At 44.6% G+C, this 22739-nt stretch overlaps 1 protein-coding gene across 1 annotated transcript in view; it reads right to left on the bottom strand.

The window, feature by feature from the left end:
• Positions 1–22739, bottom strand: part of LOC124787630 — a 212719-nt gene that overhangs the window by 32720 nt on the left and 157260 nt on the right. Inside the window, exon 9 of the mRNA XM_047254390.1 lies at positions 4455–4619. Within this exon, the coding sequence (XP_047110346.1) occupies positions 4455–4619 (165 nt within the window). The remainder of the gene's footprint in view (positions 1–4454; positions 4620–22739) is intronic.

The raw sequence follows: 22739 nt of genomic DNA, 5'->3' as shown, positions 1-22739 counted from the left end.
AACACAATGGGTTGCACCTTCAAACTAGGCTAACACTTAACGCCTTACATCCATGCAAGTCTGTATTCAGTCATACGATCTTGTTTCAACCAGAGGATGAGGATGATGATGATATCTGTTAATACTGATGTGGCAAAGAAACAGTTATACCTGTAATGGCAGGATTCAACAGTGTATACACTCTGAAAGGATACAAATCCTTTCATTATTTATTGAAAAAGCAACTTCTCATGCTTAAAAGAAATTTGGACACCGTCAAATGTCTGTTGTTTTGCTGAAGACAGTTTACTTCCATGTTCAAATATAGACACCAGGTGGCTGTTCTGTATTGACGGATCAATGGCAAAATGTGCCAGATGAGAACCTTGGGAAGTTGGGACAATGTTCAAATAATGCACATAAATGTCATTTATTATGTCAGAAAATGCAATGTAACTGATAGGCATATTTTCATTTTCAACGTAACATTGAAAAACAATTAAATAAGACCAAAATAAGGAGTATATGGTACTTCAAAAAACAGCCATCAGAAACTAGTAGAAAAATTGGCAAAAAAGTAATGCTGAAAATGGCCATAAAATATTACAATTTTATCATGTCCCTATTTATACCTCTTACACTTAGTTCACGTTTGCCTTCCTCCAATCCTCGATGAATTTAACAGAACATAGAAGGACAACAATTATTCTTTAGTTCAGCTTTTTAATTCTCAGACAGCATCAGCAGCACTATAAGATTGTTCCCTAACTATGCTGTTGTGCACAGGAAAGTATTTTCGCTGGCCAATTGTAAAAAATTTCAGAAAGACAATTACAAAATTTCCCCTTGGTATTATGAATGGCAGCTCTTATTAAATACAAATAAATGTAAGATAATGCTTACAACAAAGGAAAAGAAACTGGTTATAAAATTAGTGGCAAACATCTTGAGCATGTCAAATTGTGTAATAATTTGGAGGTAATAATAAGACAGGATATAGAATGGAATGATGTCATAAAATCAGTATTAGGGAAAGTGAACGTAAGTCTTAGATTTGCTCGAAGGGTTCTGGGAAAATGCAAAGCAACTATAAAGGACATTGCATACAATACGCTACTGCAACCAATTCTTGAGTACTGTTGTAGTGTTTGAAGTCCTTATGAAGTAGCCACAATAAAACATCTAACAAATTCAGACACATGCTGGTAGGATTGCAATAGGGCAGCATTGCCTGTACAAAAGTGTAACAGAAATTCTAGGGGAACCAAATGGAAATCCTTATAAGAAACGCACTCATGACAGTAGCATGTGAACAGTCAGCTAGCTTTGCCATTTGTGATCTGCTCATTCCCAAATGGCAAATCATAGCATTTCACCCTTTTTGAAAGCTGCTTATGCACTGCATTTCGGGCATTTGCTGTCTGTAGCGTTGCACGAATCCTCTCCCATGTGTCTCTACTCCGATTACATACTTTCCTTAACATGCCACATGCCCGCGTCGCCACCAGGTGACAATCTCATGGGTGATAGTGGTCATAATGTTTTGGCCATCAATGTTCAGTTAAACCCATATTTCTATAGCAATAAAAAACAGTGTTTGGTGCTGTGTGAACAACATCATAGCTGCATGACAACCCAAAGGCAATAATGAAGTTTGTTGATAGGCCAAACTGGAAGAAGATAAGAGATTTGAAAATCATTTTGCAAGTGTGCCCATCAACTCCTTGAAACTGAAGGCCTTGATGTTACCAATACCTGTTCAAAAGTATTATTATCTAACGAAAACACAAACAAATGTAGATTTCGAAAGGGTTCAAATGGCTCTGAGCACTACGCAACTTAACTTCTGAGGTCATCAGTCGCCTAGAACTTAGAACTAATTAAACCTAACTAACCTAAGGACATCACACACATCCATGCCCGAGGCAGGATTCGAACCTGCGACCATAGCGCCCAGAACTGCACGGCCACTCCGGCCGGCAAATGTGGATTTAATCAGTGAAATTTTCTAAATATACATTTTCAGACTTCCGATACGTGTTATTACCACATGTCTACAGCATACTTTAGCTTCCTGCATTAGCTAATTTATGGTGCTAGTTGTTAATAGCCATATAACCAGTGTAACAGAAGCTTTAAAAAGTCTTAATTAACATTAATTGAAGAACAAAAATAAAGTACTCGTGCACATTCAGCACTAATGAAATATGTTCATTAATATAAACATCATGTCTACCTTTTCCGCCCTGTCAGAACACTGCATTGCATGTATACTTTGTTTTGTATTTGTAATTTAAATTTGTAAAAATGTAAGTGTTCGTTTGCTCAAAATCTTAAATTTCACGAAGTTCTTCCTGAGTGCTTCAAAATTTTGACACAACGTTGCATATAAATATTCACTTTTTATAAATCTATTTTTAATGTATGTAATACATAAATAAATAAGTACACATGTAGAGGGGAAACATTATTACCTATCGTCTCGAAAAGTTCTTGACCAATTTACTTAAATTTTTTGAAAGTTACTGTAAGAAATGTATGGACACATATACAGGGTGTCCCAGCTATCTTGTCCACCCAAAATATCTCTGGAACAGTAACAGCTATTGGAAAACGACTTTCACCGGTATCAGTGTAGTGCTGGGGCCCATGAATGTACATATTTGGAAACATTCTAAAACGAAAGCATATGTGTTTTTTTAACACAAACTTATGTTTTTTTAAATGGACCTCCTATATTTTTTCTTCAGCAATCCATAGCATGACAAAACACATACACAATGGCGTTGATTGCATCGCAATATTCCCATTACATCCCGAGATATTAAGACGCGAATTGACGCTTGGAACACCTGACATGCGCTGCTAGCGCAGGTCCTGAGGTTCAGGCGTGAACCCCATGCCGCCCGTAATCGCGATGTGATTGACATGCGTAATCACACTTCCATACTTATCAAGAGGTCCGAAACGAATAATACGGTCTGCTGCCATCCTGCTCCGATTACTGGCAGCATGGGGTTCACGCCTGAACCTCAGGACCTGCGCTAGCAGCGCATGTCGGGTGTTCCAAGCGTCAACTTCGTGTCTCAATATCTCGGGATGTAATGGGAATATTGCGATGCAATCAACGCCATTGTGTATGTGTTTTGTCATGCTATGGATTGCTGAAGAAAAAATACAGGAGGCCCATTTAAAAAAACATAAGTTTATGTTAAAAAACACATATGCTTTTGTTTTAGAATGTTTCCAAATATGAACATTCATGGGCCCCAGCCCTACATTGATACCGGTGAAAGTCGTTTTCCAATAGCTGTTATTGTTCCAGAGATATTTTGGGTGGACAAGATACCTGGGACACCCTGTATAGGGCAAAGCTGTTAGAAAAAGGAAAGTTTTATTTATGTTTTATTGGCTTACAGAGGGTAGGAGGAAATGCACATAAAATGCAGAAAGAACAAGCTGGACAGGGGGGAGGGGGGGGGGGGGAGGGCGGCCAAGACAAGATGGAGAAAGTGGGGAGGATGTGATGGGCAGAGAGAGGGGAGGAGGATGTGATGGGCAGAGAGAGGGGAGGAGGAGGAGGAGGTGATTGACAGATAGAGGGCAGGAGGAGGTGATCGACAGAGAGAGGGGAAGAAGTGGTGATGGACAGAGAGACAGGAACTTTCTCTTTACTTTCGTTTCCATTTAACCAAACTGAGCCACCCACCATGTGACAGAGAACAGCTAGTATTTAATAAGAAGTTTTGTGGTGAGTCACTAACCTACACTGAGTTTTAGTAATGGTTGTGCTCAGTATTTTTGCATTATAAGTATCTATATGAATTTAAGTAGTAGTCAATAAAAGTGTCATCCAATTAATACGTAAGGAATCTTTTGCTATGGAGTCTTGCCAGTAAATGTTTATGAATATTTCTCAAATCTCATCCAGTGCTGCCCACTACAATCTATTTTTTCTTCTCATCCCTCCGGTAAGTCTCCTCTAGTCAGGGGTTCTGGGCAACTTTCCCACAAAGCTAACCAGTTCCTAATCTTGCCAGTTCTTTTCCTTCATCCCTCTTTTCTACTGTATCAACCCTTCTGCCAAAGGGATGAGCCACTGGCTCTGAAAGACTGCACATTTCATCAACTTCTATTTGTGTTTTCTCCAACTACCACATGGTGAGTAGATGCTTTTATCTGTCAAATTATATTACATGTCCATAATGGTAATTAGAACTTATATCTAATTATACATAAAAAACAGATTACTGATTTTTAGCACATCTAGTGGCAGCTGTAGTCTGCAAAAAATCTACACATTATATTAAAAACAAGGATAATGCCCAAATTTATAAAAAAGGATTGTTTAGTGTATGTGATCACTGGTTCCACTAGCTCTTTTACATGTTACTATTTTAACAAAACTGCTAAAAGATACAAAATGTCCAAATGTAGGATTACATTAACCATGACTTTATAATTTTTTATCTCACCCTTTCCATAGGTACTTCAGCTGTATCTCCAAAATCAATAAAATTATTTGTCACATGATCCTGATGGATTTCCATTATAACAGCACGATACCAACACACTCCATCTGGTGTTGCTAAGCACATTTTTCCTTGTTGCAGCATGCTAGAAGGTAGTTTGCCTGCAGTCTGGAATAGCAGAAAAATGTGTCTTACAAATATGCTCAGAAAAACTGCACAAATACACAATCTTACTATGAAACAGATTAAATTTTGTCAATCTAACATACAGGAAAAAGGTTTACCATTTATTGATGGCACACATGATGCAAGATATTTATAGACCAAATATCACCTAATTACAGCATTAGTGATTAGCGAACAGTATTTTTTGTTCTTTTCTAATTATGTTCACTTTCATTACTTTGACACACTTATGCTTCATGTATGAACAGAAATAATGCAAATTCCTGGATGGAACTACACCTACAATAAGAGAAAGCTAACCATTCATCTATAGCAAATAAGTGTGAGGAGCACAGAAACACGTAACAGGAGACAGTGTCTTTCAAGCACTAGCTCTTTATATAGCAGAAAAAAAACTGCACGTGTCACCCCCCCCTACACACACACACACACACACACACACACACACACACACACACACACACACACACACACACACACACACACACACAAAAAAAAAAAAAAAAGCAAGTACAAGCACAAGCTCACAGAGTACTTATAGGTATACTCTCATGGGCAAGGATTATTGTTAATTAACGAAAGCTGTTGCCTGAGCTCATGGAGGTAGGGACGGGGAAGAGAAGGATACAATGGTGGGTAATGAGGCTTTGGACAAGACAATAATAGTACCGAGGGTAGAGCAAAAAGAGGTGTGGAAGGAGGGACCGGTTTGGAGAAAGAGGGAAGGGAAAGAGAGGAAGAAGGGGAAGAAAAGATGATGATGAAGAGGGAGAAAGGGAGAAGGGTTGCGAAATATGGGAGGAGTTGAGAGGAGGAAATGGAGGGGGTGGGGGGGGAGGGAAGAGCGGGGGTGGGCGGGGAGAGGGAAGAGCGGGGGCGGAGGACAAAAAGGAGAGGAGGGGCGGCGGAAAAAAGGAAAGGAGTGGAGGGGCGGGGGGGGGAGGAAAGGAGAGGAGGGGGGAGGAAAGGAAAGGAGGGGCGGGGGGGGGGGGGAAGGAAAGGAGAGGAGAGGAGGGGCGGGGGGGGGGGAAGGAAAGGAGAGGAGAGGAGGCGCAGGGGGGGGGGAAGGAAAGGAGAGCAGGGGCGGGGGGGGGGGGGGGAACAAAAGGAGAGGAGGGGCGGGGGGGGGAAAGAGGAAAGGAGAGTAGAGGCGGGGGGGGGGGGGGGAAAGAGGAAAGGAGAGTAGGGGCGGGGGGGGGGGAAGAGGAAAGGAGAGGAGGGGCGGGGGGGGGGGGGGAGGAGAGGAGGGGCGGTGGGGGGCGAAAGGAGAGGAGAGGAGAGGAGAGGAGGGGCGGGGCGGGGGAGAGGAGAGGAGAGGAGGGGCGGGGCGGGGGAAAGGAGAGGAGAGGAGGGGCGGGGCGGGGGAAAGGAGAGGAGAGGAGGGGCGGGGGAAAGGAGAGGAGAGGAAAGGAGGGGCGGGGCGGGGCGGGGGAAAGGAGAGGAGAGGATAGGAGGGGCGGGGCGGGGGAAAGAGGAGGAGGGGCGGGGCGGGGGAAAGAAGAGGAGGGGCGGAGGAAAGAAGAGGAGGGGCGTGGCGGGGGAAAGAAGAGGAGGGGCGTGGCGGGGGAAAGAAGAGGAGGGGCGGAGGAAAGAAGAGGAGGGGCGTGGCGGGGGAAAGAAGAGGAGGGGCGGGGCGGGGGAAAGAAGAGGAGGGGCGGGGCGGGGGAAAGAAGAGGAGGGGCGGGGCGGGGGAAAGAAGAGGAGAGGCAGGGCGGGTTCGAGGGGAAAAAGGAGGAGGGGCGGGGGAATGAGGAGGGGGGGCGGGGGAAAGAAGAGTGGGGCGGGGGAAAGAGGGGGGGCGGGGGAAAGGAGAGGAGGGGCGGGGGAAAGGAGAGGAGGGGCGGGGGAAAGGAGAGGAGGGGCGGGGGAAAGGAGAGGAGGGGCGGGGGAAAGGAGAGGAGGGGCGGGGGAAAGGAGAGGAGGGGCGGGGGAAAGAAGAGGAGGGGCGGGGGAAAGAAGAGGAGGGGCGGGGGAAAGAAGAGGAGGGGCGGGGGAAAGAAGAGGAGGGGCGGGGGAAAGAAGAGGAGGGGCGGGGGAAAGAAGAGGAGGGGCGGGGGAAAGAAGAGGAGGGGCGGGGGAAAGAAGAGGAGGGGCGGGGGAAAGAAGAGGAGGGGCGGGGGAAAGAAGAGGAGGGGCGGGGGAAAGAAGAGGAGGGGCGGGGGAAAGAAGAGGAGGGGCGGGGGAAAGAAGAGGAGGGGCGGGGGAAAGAAGAGGAGGGGCGGGGGAAAGAATTGGAGGGGCGGGGGAAAGAATTGGAGGGGCGGGGGAAAGAATTGGAGGGGCGGGGGAAAGAATTGGAGGGGCGGGGGAAAGAATTGGAGGGGCGGGGGAAAGAATTGGAGGGGCGGGGGAAAGAATAGGAGGGGAGGGTGGGGGAAAGAATAGAAGGGGAGGGTGGAGGAAAGAATAGAAGGGGAGGATGGAGGAAAGAATAGAAGGGGAGGGTGGGGGAAAGAATAGAAGGGGAGGGTGGGGGAGAGGGTGGGGGAAAAGAATAGAAGGGGAGGGTGGGGGAAAGAATAGAAGGGGAGGGTGGGGGAAAGAATAGAAGGGGAGGGTGGTGGAAAGAATAGAAGGGGAGGGGGGAGGAAGAGGAGGGGGAGGGGGAAAGAGGAGGAGGGGGAGGGGGAAAGAAGATGAGGGAGGGAGGGCGAAAGAAGATGAGGGAGGGAGGGGGAAAGAAGATGAGGGAGGGAGGGGGAAAGAAGAGGGAGGGAGGGGGAAAGAAGAGGGAGGGAGGGGGAAAGAAGATGAGGGAGGGAGGGGGAAAGAAGATGAGGGAGGGAGGGGAAAAGAAGATGAGGGAGGGAGGGGAAAAGAAGATGAGGGAGGGAGGGAGGGGAAAAGAAGATGAGGGAGGGAGGGAGGGGGAAAGAAGATGAGGGAGGGAGGGAGGGGGAAAGAAGATGAGGGAGGGAGGGAGGGAGGGAGGGGGAAAGAAGATGAGGGAGTGAGGGAGGGGGAAAGAAGATGAGGGAGGGAGGGAGGGGGAAAGAAGATGAGGGACAGAGGGGGAAAGAAGATGATGGAGCGAGGGAGGGGGAAAGAAGATGAGGGATGGAGGGGGAAAGAAGATGATGGAGCGAGGGAGGGAGAGGGGAGATGAGGGTGGGAGGGAGGGGGAGATAAGGGAGGGAGCGAGGGGGGTGATGAGGGGGAGGGAGGGAGGGGGAGATGAGGGAGGGAGGGAGGGGGGAGATGAGGGAGGGAGGGGGGAGAAGACGGGGGAGGGAGGGGGAGAAGATGAGGGAGGTAGGGGGGAAGATGAGTGAGGGGGGAAGATGAGTGAGGGGGGAAGATGAGTGAGGGGGGAAGATGAGTGAGGGAGGGGGAGAGGGGGAGGGAGGGAGGGAGGAAGGGGAGGGAGGGAGTGAAGGAAGAGGAGGGAGGGAGGAAGGGGAGGGAGGGAGTGAAGGAAGAGGAGGGAGGGAAGGGGGGAAGGGAGGGGAGGAAGAGGAGGGAGGGAGGGGAGGAAGAGGAGGGAGGAAGGGGAGGAAGAGGAAGGAGGGAGGGAGGGGAGGAAGAGGTGGGAGGGAGGGGGAGGAAGAGGAGGGGGAAAATTAGTTGATTGGTTGTTGGCGGCGAGGGGGGAGATGTAGAAGGGCAACCGAATGAGAACAATCACTTAGTTAGTTGGACTAGTCATTCATTCTTTTGAATGAAACCAGTCTGTGGGAGCAACCAAATGAAAACAGTCAAGTCAGTCAGTCGTAGTTCGACATGTCACTTGGATTATTATTCATTCCTCCCCTCCTGAATGAAAACTGCCTGTGGGAGCAATGGAATGAAAAAAATTCAACACCACTGTTTACTTTACATATTGACTGAATTGTTCATCCTTTCTTTTCAAGCGAAAACCATCAGTAGTTTTTGTGTCGGTTGAACCATGTATTAATTCTTTCAGCTGAAACCACTCTTTAGTGTTCATTCTTCCGAGTAAGACCAGCATGCAGTACTTTCATTAGTTGAACTACAGCAGTGAATGCTACTTTATCCCGTCACACAGTAGTTCTACTCCCCACCCCCAGGGATAAGTGAAGACATATCTCCGGGTGTATGTCAAAGTTAAAAAACACTTTATACATGTTAATTTAATTATGTACTGAATGGAGTAATTTTTCTTTTAGTCACTTAGAACAGATTCATATAATGTTGTGGATTAATGTGTTCCAGGTGTCATTAACATGAAACTATTTAAGCTCACGTATCGCTGTGGTATGCCTGCCATAACTCAAACTGCCAACCTCAGACAAAAACTTCAAAGATTCCAGACATCTGTGTCAAATCAGATTATTTTCCTGGACACACGCAGTCTGTAGAAGACAAGTTGGTCACTGGCCACAATGTACCAACGGGAGTGGTGGTGTGTGAGAGGTAATGTTTAATCAGTTGCATTTCCGTGCTGACGTCAGTGGACATGTGACACCTACCACTCGTTGTTGTTGTTGTTGTTGTGGTCTTCAGTCCTGAGACTGGTTTGATGTAGCTCTTCATGCTACCCTATCATGTGCAAGCTTCTTCATCTCCCAGTATTTACTGCAACCCGCATCTTCTGAATCTGCTTATTGTATTTATCTCTTGTTCTTCCTCTACGATTTTTACACTCCACGCTGCCCTCCAATGCTAAATTTGTGATCCCTTGATGCCTCAAAACATGTCCTACTAACCGGTCCCTTCTTTTTGTCAAGTTGTGCCACATACTCCTCTTCTCCCCAATTCTATTCAATACTTCATCATTAGTTATGTGATCTACCCATCTTATATCCTCTCTACTTCGACCATCATCAGTTTTTTGCTCCCCAAATAGCAAAACTCCCTTACTACTTTAAGTGTCTCATTTCCTAATCTAATACCCTCAGCATCACCCGACTTAATTCGACTACATTCCATTATCCTCGTTTTGCTTTTGTTGATGTTCATCTTATATCCTCCTTTCAAGACACTGTCCATTCCGTTCAACTACTCTTCCAAGACCTTTGCTGTCTCTGATAGAATTACAGTGTCATCGGCGAACCTCAAAGTTTTTATTTCTTCTCCATGGATTTTAATACCTACTCCGAATTTTTCTTTTGTTTCCTTTACTGCTTGCTCAATATACAGATTGAATAACATCGGGGAGAGGCTACAACCCTGTCTCACTCTGTTCCCAACCACTGCTTCCCTTTCATGCCCATCGATTCTTATAACTACCATCTGGTTTCTGTACAAATTGTAAATAGCCTTTCACTCCCTGTATTTGACCACTGCCCCCTTTAGAATTTGAAAGAGAGTATTCCAGTCAACATTGTCAAAAGCTTTCTCTAAGTCTACAAATGCTAGAAACGTAGGTTTGCCTTTCCTTAATCTTTTTTTAAGATAAGTCGTAAGGTCAGTATTACCTCACGTGTTCCAATATTTCTACGGAATCCAAACTGATCTCCCCAGAGGTCGGCTTCTACCAGTTTTTCCATTCATCTGTAAAGAATTTGTGTTAGTATTTTGCAGCTGTGACTTATTAAACTGATAGTTCGGTAATTTTCACATCTGTCAACACCTGCTTTCTTTGGGATTGGAATTATTATATTCTTCTTGAAGTCTGAGGGTATTTCGCCTGTCTCATACATCTTGCTCACCAGATGGTAGAGTTTAGTCAGGACTGGCTCTCCCAAGGCCGTCAGTAGTTCCAATGGAATGTTGTCTACTCTGGGGGCCTTGCTTCGACTCAGGTCTTTCAGTGCTCTGTCAAACTCTTCACGCAGTATCTTATCTCCCATTTCATCTTCATCTACATCATTTCCATAATATTGTCCTCAAGCACATCGCCCTTGTATAGACCCTCTATATAGTCCTTCCACCTTTCTGCTTTCCCTTCTTTGCTTAGAACTGAGTTTCCATCTGAGCTCTTGATATTCATACAAGTGGTTCTCTCTTCTCCAAAGGTCTCTTTAATTTTCCTGTAGGCAGTATCTATCTTACCCCTGGTGAGATAAGCCTCTACATCCTTACATTTGTCCTCTAGCCATCCCTGCTTAGCCATTTTGCACTTCCTGTTGATCTCATTTTTGAGACTCTGTATTCCTTTTTGCCTGCTTACCGTAGAAGAAGAATGGGTAGCTCTGAGGGATGAAGTAGTGAAGGCACCAGAGGATCAAGTAAGTAAAAAGATGAGGGCTAATAGAACTCCTTGGGTAACAGAAGAAATATTGAACTTAATTGACGAAAGGAGAAAATACATAAAAAAAGAAGCACCTACCACTCAGCAAACACAAATTACACATGACAGTAACAAGGATTTGTGAAAGCATGTTATACAGACGTCCATGTTCAAACATAGTATTCATTTGCAGAGAGGAATATGAACATAAAGTAAGTCAGTTTTAATACAGCTCAGTTGTCTCATGAGCAAGGTGGCACCATAGTGCATGGGATCATCGACTGTTGGCGGCTTCTCATTGTCTCAACAAAGTACACTACTGACCATTACAATTGCTACACCAAGAAGAAATGCAGATGATAAACGGATATTCATTGGAGAAATTTATTATACTAGAACTGACGTGTGATTATATTTTCATGCAATTTGGGTGCATAGATCCTGAGAACTCAGTACCCTGAGCAACCACCTCTGGCCGTAATAACGGCCTTGATACGCCTGCGCATTGAGTCAAACAGAGCTTGGATGGTGTGTAAAGGTACAGCTGCCCATGCAGCTTCAACACGATACCACAGTTCATCAAGAGTAGTGACTGGCGTGACGAGCCAGTTGCTCGGCCACCACTGACCAGACGTTTTCAATTGGTGAGAGATCTGGAGAATGTGCTGGCCAGGGCAGCAGTCGTACATTTTCTGTATCCAGAAAGGCCCGTACAGGACCTGCAACATCAATGCTGTAAATTTTCTTCATCATGGCTGTATTCTCCAACATCTCAAGTTTCATCATAGCTCGCCATTGTCACTAAGATTACCTTCATAGTTTGTACAGCAAATGAGCAATTAATTCAGGATAAATTGTGACAAAACTGCTAAATCTCGAACAAATGAGAGTGCTGAATTACTTTTGAAAAAGTTTATGACAGAGCTAGAAAAATTGTGATTGTCATGACAGAAAAAAGCAGTGGATGAGGTGGGGTAGGTAGAGGGATGGGGGTGGGAGCACATTGATGGTCATCTTCAATGTGTGCACCATTTGTAGCACACAGGATATCTAAACAATATTCCAGTACTCGTCTGGCTTAGCGTGTCCTCGTTAACATGTGCTGTTGCTGGTTTGATGTGATCTCACAGTTCCTGCAGGTCCTACACAATGAAAATAAAAAATGTAATGGGGTTGCGCAGGATCTGGGTGTCGGATCTGGTCTGTACCAACCAGTCCACACACTGTGCTAACTATTGGGGGGTGGGGTGGACGAGAGACCAGTTTTAGGTGCATGAACATTATGCTGCAAACCGCAAATTTCTATCTATTTCAACTCCTGAAATATAAGTGATCAAATCTGTGAAGATCATTTTGGATCAAGTGTGTGTGTGTGTGTGTGTGTGTGTGTGTGTGTGTGTGTGTGTGTGTGTGTCTAAGTGTGCTCACTTATGGGTTTTTTAATAGACTAAAACAAGGAAACTACCTATGGGCCAGTCATCATTTAATGAATTTTAATTAAGGTTTGCTACAATTTATTCATTTCCAATCAATTGAATTTCCATTGACACGAAAAAAGGTCCAGGTTTATGACAGACAGTAGTATAGAAATCCCTCCAGTATGCCCCAGGACACCCTCAAAGCTAGGAACAACCCGGGGAAACCCAGTGTTGCAAAATTACAACTTTCCTCAAAGCTAATTAACTGAAATATATTTGTGCTCATAGCGCACAGCTTAATTAAACGCAGGTACAAGACGTTATAAAGTAATTCAACTGAGCAGTTTTTTTTTCTTCAAAGCAGTTTTTTTTCTTCAAAGCACCTCCTCACTATGTGCCAGATTTGAGAAGGTGTGAGCCATCTTGGTTTGATTATCTGTCATTTCGAATCACTTTTGGAAGCCAGCCTGAGCATGGTTTGTCACACTGTTTCTTCACACTCGTCCAGGCAAAGTCTGAGCTGGTTAACCATTTCAGCCCCATTTACGTGATATGCAAATGCTTACAACACGAAAAACATATCTATATATTAACACTACTAAGCAGACACATTTCAACACACATACAACTACCATTAGATGTAGCCTTGGGTTGTATAGTCAAGACTATTATGTTTTGATTGTTGTAAGAAGCTGCAAAGTTTGAAATTCATAAATGTATTTTGTTTATTTGTACCACTTAAATGGAAACAAATAATACTGCAAGTGATTGTGATGTACCAAAAGTCTGATGAAAATGAAGAAGCATTAACTACTGCATAAATATACGAATCAGAGTAATATACAGGGTGATTTTTTCCACCAGGTACACACTCTAGGGACTGATCGATGAGAGCATAGGGAACGAAACAGGTCTAATGAGCTTATGTCAGGAAATGCATTGTTTCCGTGCTGGAGACCATTTATTCAATCGTACATTGTTACACTGACTGTGGTCTAATATGTGCTGTACCATGCAGCCACAGTTACAGTATATGTTGAAAATGATTTCCATGTGCCTCAACACACGAGTGTACGCGTTGTGACATATTCTGTCTCACATGTTACATCGGCCATGCTGCATCTAAAAAGTGTCAAAGGCAGCAAGAATACACTGCTCCAGTGCCTCCACATCTGGGATGGATTTTGCATACACGTTATGTTTGAGGTGGCCTCATAACCAGAAACTGCATGGTTTGAGATCCAGTGAAAGAACAGGCCACACAACTGGAACCACTTGTCCGATCCATTGACAAAGGAAAACACGATTGAGATGCATCAGGACACTAACGGCGAAGGAGGCTGGAGCACATCATGTAACAGCCACATAACCCTTTGAATCACCAATGGCACTTCTTCCAGTACAGGAGGCAAAGTAACCCGCAAGAAATGCTAATAGTTACAGCCCGTTAGGCGACATGGAAGAAGGCTGGTCCCAAAATACAGACACCAATTATCCTGGTTGACACATTCCAGCTGCACTGACACTGATGATTCACTGTCACCGTGCCATGGGGGTTCTGCATACTATCACACAGATGACTGTTAGGAAAGTTTAAGATAACTCTATGCATAAATGTGGCCTCGTCTGTGAATAGGATGAATGACACAAATTCTGGAATCGTGGTTGCCTGGTGAAGAAACCAGTGACAAAACTGCTCCCAATGTGGAAAGTCTGTCACTAGTAAGCCCTGCAAATGCTACAAGGGATAAGGGTAGTAACAATTGTCATGGAGAATATTCCACACGGTTGTCTGGCTTACCCCGTGCTGGCAGGCCAACCGCCTGGTAGTGACGCGGCTGTCGCCTTCCACAGTGTTAATCACATTTTCCTCAAAGTCTGGTGTCCAAACATTTCGGGTACATCCTTCATGATTTCCTGTTTCCTGAAACGACCCTATCTCAGACAAATGGTGAAACACTGTTGCAAACACTGAATGCTGTGCTTGCTGCCCGCCACCTGTTGCCATTTGCCATTTGCCTTTCCGCAAGTAAACATCATGTCGGCAAGCTCTCGATTCGAATATGGAACCATTGTGTACAACAATGTATCACACCCACTACAAGGTGAATCAGCAAGAGAAGTGGATGGACGCAAAACTGGCTATCAATATGGCATGAGAGAGCACTAGGGCATGATGTATAAAGAATGGTACCACCCTCAAAGAGGAAACCATGTATACTGTAACTGTGGCTGCATGGTGCAGCACATATTAGACCACAGTCTCTGTAACAATGTATGATTGAATAAATGGTCTCTAGCATCATGCAGTTCCAGACAAATTCATTATACCTTTTTTGTTCTGTATCCTCTCATGAATCAATCCCTAGAGTTTGTACACGGTAGAAAAAATTACCCTGTATATGAAAGAGAGAAATCTTATGAATAAGAAGTGATCCTCAAGATAAATTCAATGCAATACACAATATCTGCAAGGATGATTCTTATTATGAAACTATATTAAGCAAAGAAATCAACAAATGATAAGTATTCGTGGAAAAATACAGCCTACAAGTGGCAGAGTATTCTTCAAATGCAACAGATCAAGTCACCAATTTTAAAAAAATGTATAATATTTAGTTTATGTTCACGTCACCTCAGCATTTACAAAAATAGATACATAAATAAATAATTAATGTTGGGTGTTAACTGGTGGAAGAGAGAGACAGAGCCTCAATAAATTTAAATTAAAAATAATTATTTAAGATAAGAAAAACATTCTAATATAATATGTTTTTAAAACTGACTAAAATGTATGAGATAATTTCTCCCAGCCCCATACACATTCCTAATACCATACGAATGATCCTGAAAATTTGTGCTTGTTAATTTTTAATACCTACAACAATACTCATAAAATTTAAAATGTAAAACATAGTATGCATGCAATACATAAGTAATGCATCAATAGTTCACCTAAGTTGTTAACAATTTTATTGAACTTCAAATAATACAAACAGTACTGCGATTTTCCTCAACGACAGTCACTTTCTACACTCCTTACGATTACCCTATGCATGTGCCATGTGTGTTCCGTTTACAATTTTACAGATATTATCATAAAAAATTCACAAGCACAAATTTTCAGGACTTTCTGTACGGCATTAGGAACCTGTATGGGGCTACCAGATATTATTTAATACTTTTCAGTCCATTTTAAAAAAGTGTTATATTAAAAATCAAACAATGGAAAATCCAGGATGGAATGTAACAATATTATGAGAAGGAAAGTTGTTACCATATAGTGCAGATGGTGAGTCGCAGAGAGGCAAAACAAAAAGGTTCTCACAACACACGCACATGCAAACACTACTTGCACACACGTCTGCAATCTCAGATAACTGAAATCACCCTTGCAAGCAGCAGCAGCAGTATCAGTGCATGACGAAAGTGGCAACAGGGTGGGCGTATGGAGGAGGCTGGGGTGGGGAGGGGGAGGGATAGTATGGTGGGGGTGGCGGACAGTGAAGTGCTGCAGTTTGGACGGAGGGCAGGAGAGAAGGTGGGGGGGAGGGGGGGGGGGGGGGTAAGTAACGGAAAGGAGAGAAATAAAAACAAATTGAAAGACTGGGTGTGCCAGTTGTGTAGTGCTGGAATGGGAACAGGGAGGTGGCCAGATGGGTGAGGACAGTGACTAACGAAGGTTGAGGCCAGGAGGGTTACGGGAATGAAGGATGTATTGCAGGGAAAGTTCCCACCTGTGCAATTCAGAAAAGCTGGTGTTGGTGGGAAGGATCCATATGGCACAGGCCATGGAGCAGTCATTGAGATGAGGGATATCATGTTTGGCAGCGCGTTCAGTAACAGCGTGGTCCACAGGATGGTCACAGTTTGTCGGTGGCCAATTCATGCGGACAGACAGCCTGTTGGTTGTCATGCCTACATAGAATGCAGCACAGTGGTTGCAGCTTAGCTTGTAAACCACAAGAGTAGTTTCACAGGTAGCCCTGCCTTTGATGGGATACGTGATGTTAAGTGACCGGGCTGGAGTAGGTGGTGGTAGGAGGATGTAAGGGACAGGTCTTGCATCAAGGTCTATTACAGGGGTATGAGCCATGAGAAAAGGGATTGGGAGCAGGGGTTATGCAAGGATGGAGAAGTATATTGTGTAGGTTCGGCGGACGACAGAATACCACTGTAGCAGGGGTTGAAAGGATAGTGGACAGGACATTTCTCATTTCAGGGCATGACAAGAAGTAATCGAAACCCTGGCAAAGAATGTAATTCAGTTGCTCCAGTCCCGGATGGTACTGAGTTACAAGGGGAATGCTCCTATGTGGCTGGACTGTGGAACTTTGGGAGGTGGTGGGAGACTAGAAAGATAAGGCACAGGAGATCTGTTTTTGTACAAGGTTGTGAGGATAATTACGGTCAGTGAAGCCTTCAGTGAGACCCTCGGTATATTTAGAGAGGGACTGCTTGTCACTGCACATGCGACAACCACAGGTGGCTAGGCTGTACAGAAGGGACTTCTTGGTATGGAATGGGTGGCAGCTGTCAAAGTGGAGGTATTGCTGGTGGTTAGTAGGTTTGATATGGATGGAGGTAGTGATGTAGCCATCTCAGGTGGAGGTCAACATCTAGGAAATTGTCTTGTTGCATTGAGTAGGACCAGGTGAAGCAAATGGGGGAGAAGTTGTTGAGGTTCTGGAGGAATGTGGATAGGGTGCCCTCACCTTCAATCCAGATAGTAAAGATGTCATCAATGAATCTGAACCAGATGAGCAGTTTAGGATTCTGGATTTTCGGGAAAGATTCCTCTAGATGGTCCATGAATAGGTTGGCATAGGATGGTGTCATGTGGGTGCCCATAACTGTACCCTCGACTTGTTTCAGTCGGATGTCTCGGGAGTGAGACAGGGTTGTAGCCACTCTCCGATGCTATTCAATCTGTATATTGAGCAAGCAGTAAAGGGAACAAAAGAAAAGTTCGGAGTAGGCATTAAAATCCAGGGAGAAGAAATAAAAACTTTGAGGTTCGCCGATGACACTGTAATTCTGTCAGAGACAGCAAAGGACTTCGAAGAGCAGTTGAACGGAATGGACAGTGTCTTGAAAGGAGGGTATAAGATTAACATAAACAAAAGCAAAACGAGGATAATGGAATGTAGTCGAATCAAGTCGGGTGATGCTGAGGGAATTAGATTACGAAATGAGACTCTTAAAGTAGTAAAGGAGTTTTGCTATTTGGGGAGCAAAATAACTGATGATGGTCGAAGTAGAGAGGGAACTAAAATGTAGACTGGCAATGGCAAGGAAAGCGTTTCTGAAGAAGAGAAATTTGTTAACATCAAGTATTGATGTCGTTTCTGAAAGTATTTGTATGGAGTGTAGCCATGTATGGAAGTGAAACATCGACGATAAATAGTTTAGACAAGAAGAGAATGGAAGCTTTTGAAATGTGGTGCTACAGAAGAATGCTGAAGATTAGATGGGTAGATCACATAACTAATGAGGAAGTATTGAATAGAATTGGGGAGAAGAGGAGATTGTGACACAACTTAACTAGAAGAAGGGATCGGTTGGTAGGACATGTTCTGAGGCATCAAGGGATCACCAATTTAGTACTGGAGGGCAGCGTGGAGGGTAAAAATCATAGAGGGAGACCCAGAGATGAATACACTAAGCAGATTTAGAAGGATGTAGGCTGCAGTAGGTACTGGGAGAGGAAGAAGCTTGCACAGGATAGAGTAGCACGGAGAGCTGCATCAAACCAGTCTCAGGACTGAAGACCACCACCACCACCACCACCACCACCACCAACAACAACAACAACAACAACAACAAGGTATAAAGAATGTTGTGGATGTAGTCTTCTAGATTTCAGCTTGAGAAATGATTTTGTTACAATAGAAAAGTTAAAATATTCTTAAATATGGTTGGGATGGGCACCAGCGGAACAAAACCACTTTTACGCCCTTCTTTAAATCTTTCCCACACAAAGTGTGCATTCACCACTTAGTTCCAATGAGACACTATAAAAGTATTTCCAACTTAATTTGTTTCTTTAGCACATAGTGCACTATACATCCAGCAGCAGCACATTTTCAAGACCAGAAAACCAACTTGTCAGCATGTAACAAACAACTTAGCAGATAGCACAAGGGAAAGTGTTGTTGGTTGTTTTTTTTTTTTGGGGAAGGAGACCAGACAGCGTGGTCATCGGTCTCATCGGATTAGGGAAGGATGGAGAAGGAAGTCGGCCGTGCCGTTTCAGAGGAACCATCCCGGCATTTGCCTGGAGTGATTTAGGGAAAGCACGGAAAACCTAAATCAGGATGGCCGGATGCAGGATTGAACCGTCGTCCTCCCGAATGCGAGTCCAGTGTCTAACCAAGTTACATTCTGTCTTCAATTAGCTACTATATGTCTTATGTCACATATTTGCGCAAAATAAACAAAACTCAATAATTCTCAAAACAAATACCACGAAATATGAAAAATAAATTTTCGGTAACTGAGAATTGCACAAAGCACTGTTATCAAATGAAAGGAATTGCTGTTGAAGAGATAGATTGGTTGATTTGGGAGAGGGGACCAAACAGCGAGATCAGTCCCATAAAGTTAGGGAATGAAGTGGACTGTGCCCTTTCAAAGGAACCATCCTGACATTTGCCAGAAGCGATTTAGGGAAATCGCGGAAAATCTAAATCAGGATGGTTGGATGTGGGTTTGAACCGTTGTCCTCCTGAAGCGACTCCAGTGTGCTAGCCAATGTGCCAGCTCACTCGGTGAAGAGGTAGAGAAGGGTGAGAAAATGGTAACTAGAGGTTTGCTGATCTGGAAAATGTTTTAATTCAGTGAGTACATCAAACTGAGCCTGCAGCAATTCCTCTAACGAAAGAGTCAGTAGTTCACACAGATGTCTAGAACTCTAAGAGAAATGAAGCAGAAAATTTATTGTATGTAGGTATATCAAGACCAACCCATTATGTCTATGACATGTTTTGGACCTTTTTTAACAAAAATAATGGTGAAATTTAATGGCGACATTGAATCCACCTATAAAGTTTTTGCCTGTAAAAACAATGCTCTAGCATGTCTCATGGCAGATTATCAAAAGGCTGACATTTAATGCAGACACATTTAGACTGTTAAATGAAGTCATGTTTAACACAGCATAAAATCATGCTTTATACAGCATACACTCAAACTTGCCACAGTAGGGTGCTCAGCAAACACACAGTCATGCTAATGGGGCAAAGAACTAAAAATGTTCATCAATCACTAATGTTTCACAAACTCATGTAACATACCAAGTAAGAAAATTTATTCGTGAAGAGCGAAAATGAGAAGTTCAATTTGTCACATGGTGAAAGTGTTTCAATTAACTAAACTACAAGACTATGTTTCTTGTAAACAGTTTTGGTGACACTGAACTTACTCTTCCTCCCAATGGTACCAGTCCAAAAGTCTTAAATTACTTATATGGGAAAAAAAATGTTTACTGGATAGATAAAAAATCTACTCATCAGGTGGCTGCAAGGGAACATGCATATAAAAGGTATTGAAGTATGCGAGCTTTTGGAACCAGTGGTTCCTCCTCCTGGCAGATGGGTTGAGGATTGGTCAGTTGGTTTAAAAGAGGGGAGGGGTGGGGTGGGACAAAACTGCAAGGTCATCGGTCCCTCGTTCCGATTAAAATAATTCCACAAGGGTGGGAGTAAAATCATCGAGACATACAAAACACAGCTGGAAGAAAGGAGAAACCACAAGAATGACAGAAGGGCAACAAACACTAAAATGGACAAAATCAGACAGGAAAACCACAGAAGATGCAGGAAACATGTAGAAGAGATCAAAGCAAGAGAGCAGATTACCATGGCTGGCTGACCATGAGAATAAAAAGGAGAAGCCAGCCACTCTGCAACACATTAAAACCTCTACCGTAAAAGCACAATGGTAGAGGACACAGAGGGACAAAGGACACGCGCTAAAACTTAGATCAAATGATAAAACCCTCCCTCACGAATAAAACGTAAAACTACAGCTGCTGTTGAGGCATTGTCACCCATCACCGAACGAAAGGTGCTGAGAAAGTTAAAAGTCCACCGCAGAGCAGCTAAAAGTGGGCAGTCCAGCAAGAGGTGGATGACCGTCATTTGTGAGGCACAGTGACACAGAGATGGGTCATCATGACAAAGAAGGTAACCATGCGTTAGCTACTTACGGCCAATGCGGAGCTGGTGAGGACAACTGATTCCCTGCCAGAGGACTGCATGGCGGACTTCCACACATTTGTAGTCTCCTTAATGACACGTAGTTTGTTGTGCGTACTGTTGTGTCATTCTGTCTCCAACCGCCGAAAAATTCAGTGGCGTAAGACAGAACACAGGCCAGATTTGGAGATGCCCATCTCCAGAAGGAGTCTCCACGTAGCCTGTTTGGCCAGCCTGTCAGCAAGTTTGTTGCCTGGGATTCCAACATGTCCTGGGGTCCACACAAACACCACTGAACAACTGGACTGTTCCACGGCATAGATGGACTCCTGAATGGACGATACCAAAGGATGGCGAGGGTAGCACTGGTCGATAGCTTGTAGGCTGCTCAAGGAGTCAGTACACAGGAGAAATGACTCACCAGGGCATGAGCACATGTGCTCAAGAGCACAAGATATGGCCACTTGCTCTGCAGTGAAAACACTGCAGCCATCTGGCAAGGAGTCCTGTTCAATACGTCCTTCATGAACATATGCAAAGCCTACGTGACCATCAGCCCTGGCACATGTCAAGAATCTAGAGGAACTGATAGCAGAGAGCCGCAGGGTTAACGGAGTCCTTAGGGCCATGCAAAAGCTCCAGACGAATCTGCAGCCTAGGTGAGAGTGCCGTCGAACTGTAAACCAGACTCCCATAGTCAAGGCAGAATTGAACAAGGGCTCTGTAGAGCTGCAACAGCATAGAGCGATCTGCACCCCAGTTGGTGTTGTTCAGGCAGTGGAGGGCACTGAGGTGCTGCCAGCACTTTCACTTAAGCTGATGAAGGTGAGATAACCAAGTCAATCGGGCGTCGAAAACCAGTCCTAAGAATCGATACGTTTCCACTACAGTGAGTGGTTTGTCATTAAGGTACAGTTTTGGTTCTGAATGAATGGTGGGATGCCAACAGAAATGCGTGACACACGACTTCACGGCTAAAAACCGGAAGCCGTGGGCTAGAGCCCATGACTGCACCTTGTGAATGGCTCCCTGTAGGCGCCACTCAGCAACACCAGTACTGGAGGAGCAGTATGAAATGCAGAAGTCGTCCGCATACAGAGAAGGTGAGGCCGACAGCCCTACAGCTGCTGCTAGACTGTTAAAAGTCACTAAAAATAGGCACATACTCAATACGGAGCCCTGCAGAACGCCATTCTCCTCAATACGGGGGTCTGGTACTCAAAAAGACATCTGATCTTCGTCCAGACTTGGGAAGGTGACTTATGGCACCCAATGGTCGACATATACGTCTCCTAACACTCCTGTTTACAACATTTTATAAGCTAGCAAACGAGGGCACGGAGCCGCTTAAAGGCTATTAGGTGCTCTCGGGAAGGGTGCCGCTTATGTCGCTGTAGAGCTCGCTGACACACTAATTGCCTCAGCAACTTGCAGCGACCACCATGGGACTGTCTTTCGCCAGGGGCACCATAAAAAGTGAGGGTTGCGTTTCCTGTCGCAGAAACAATTGTTGTACTGACCTGCTCAACTACAACATTGATGGCACCATGTGAGGGAGATGCAGCGATGACAGCAGAGGTGAAGGCTTCTGAGTCTGTCTTGTTTAAAGCCCATCTGGGTAGGAGTCTGTGGGCATGATGCCAGGGAAGTGACAGGAAAATGAGGAAGTGGTCACTACCGCACAGGCTGTCATGTCCTCACCAATGGATAGCTGAGAGAAGGCAGGGCTGCAAACTGAGAGATCAATGGCCGAACATGTGCCATGTGCCACACTGAAATGTATGGGGTCATCTGCATTTAAGAGACAGAGGTCGAGTTGTGACAGTAAATTTTCAACCTCCCTACCTCGGCCAGTACACATAGCACTACCCCAAAAAGGTTTACGCGTCAAAATCTCCCAAAAGTAGGAAAGGTTTACGGAGTTGATCAATCAGCACAGCCAATACGTTCAGGGGTACTGCACCATCTGGAGGGAGATGTACATTGCAGATAGTTATTTCCTGTGTCATCCTTATGCTGACAACCACAGCTTCAAGAAGGGTTTGAAGGGGCACTGATTCACTACATACTGAGTTAAGAACTTAGATACAAACACCACCTGACACTCGATTTTAGTCGCTATGGTTCCTGTAATATCCCTTATAGCCGCGGAGGGCAGGGTTCCTCACTGCCAGGAACCAAGTTTCTTGGAGGGAAATGCAGAAAGCAGGTGTAAAGCTTAACAGTTGCCGTAGCTCAGCCAGGTGGTGAAAAAAATTTCCGCAATTCCACTGGAGGATTACATAATCGTGAGACTGGGAAGGCATGAAACATTCAATGAGGCAGTCTACACCTCAGCGTGACCTGCTGCCAC

This window comes from Schistocerca piceifrons, chromosome 3 (assembly GCF_021461385.2).
Source record: "Schistocerca piceifrons isolate TAMUIC-IGC-003096 chromosome 3, iqSchPice1.1, whole genome shotgun sequence".
NCBI classification, from domain to species: Eukaryota; Metazoa; Arthropoda; class Insecta; order Orthoptera; family Acrididae; genus Schistocerca; species Schistocerca piceifrons.
The sequence above is the reverse complement of the archived record's forward strand: the minus strand, read 5'-3'. Positions and strand labels throughout refer to the sequence as shown.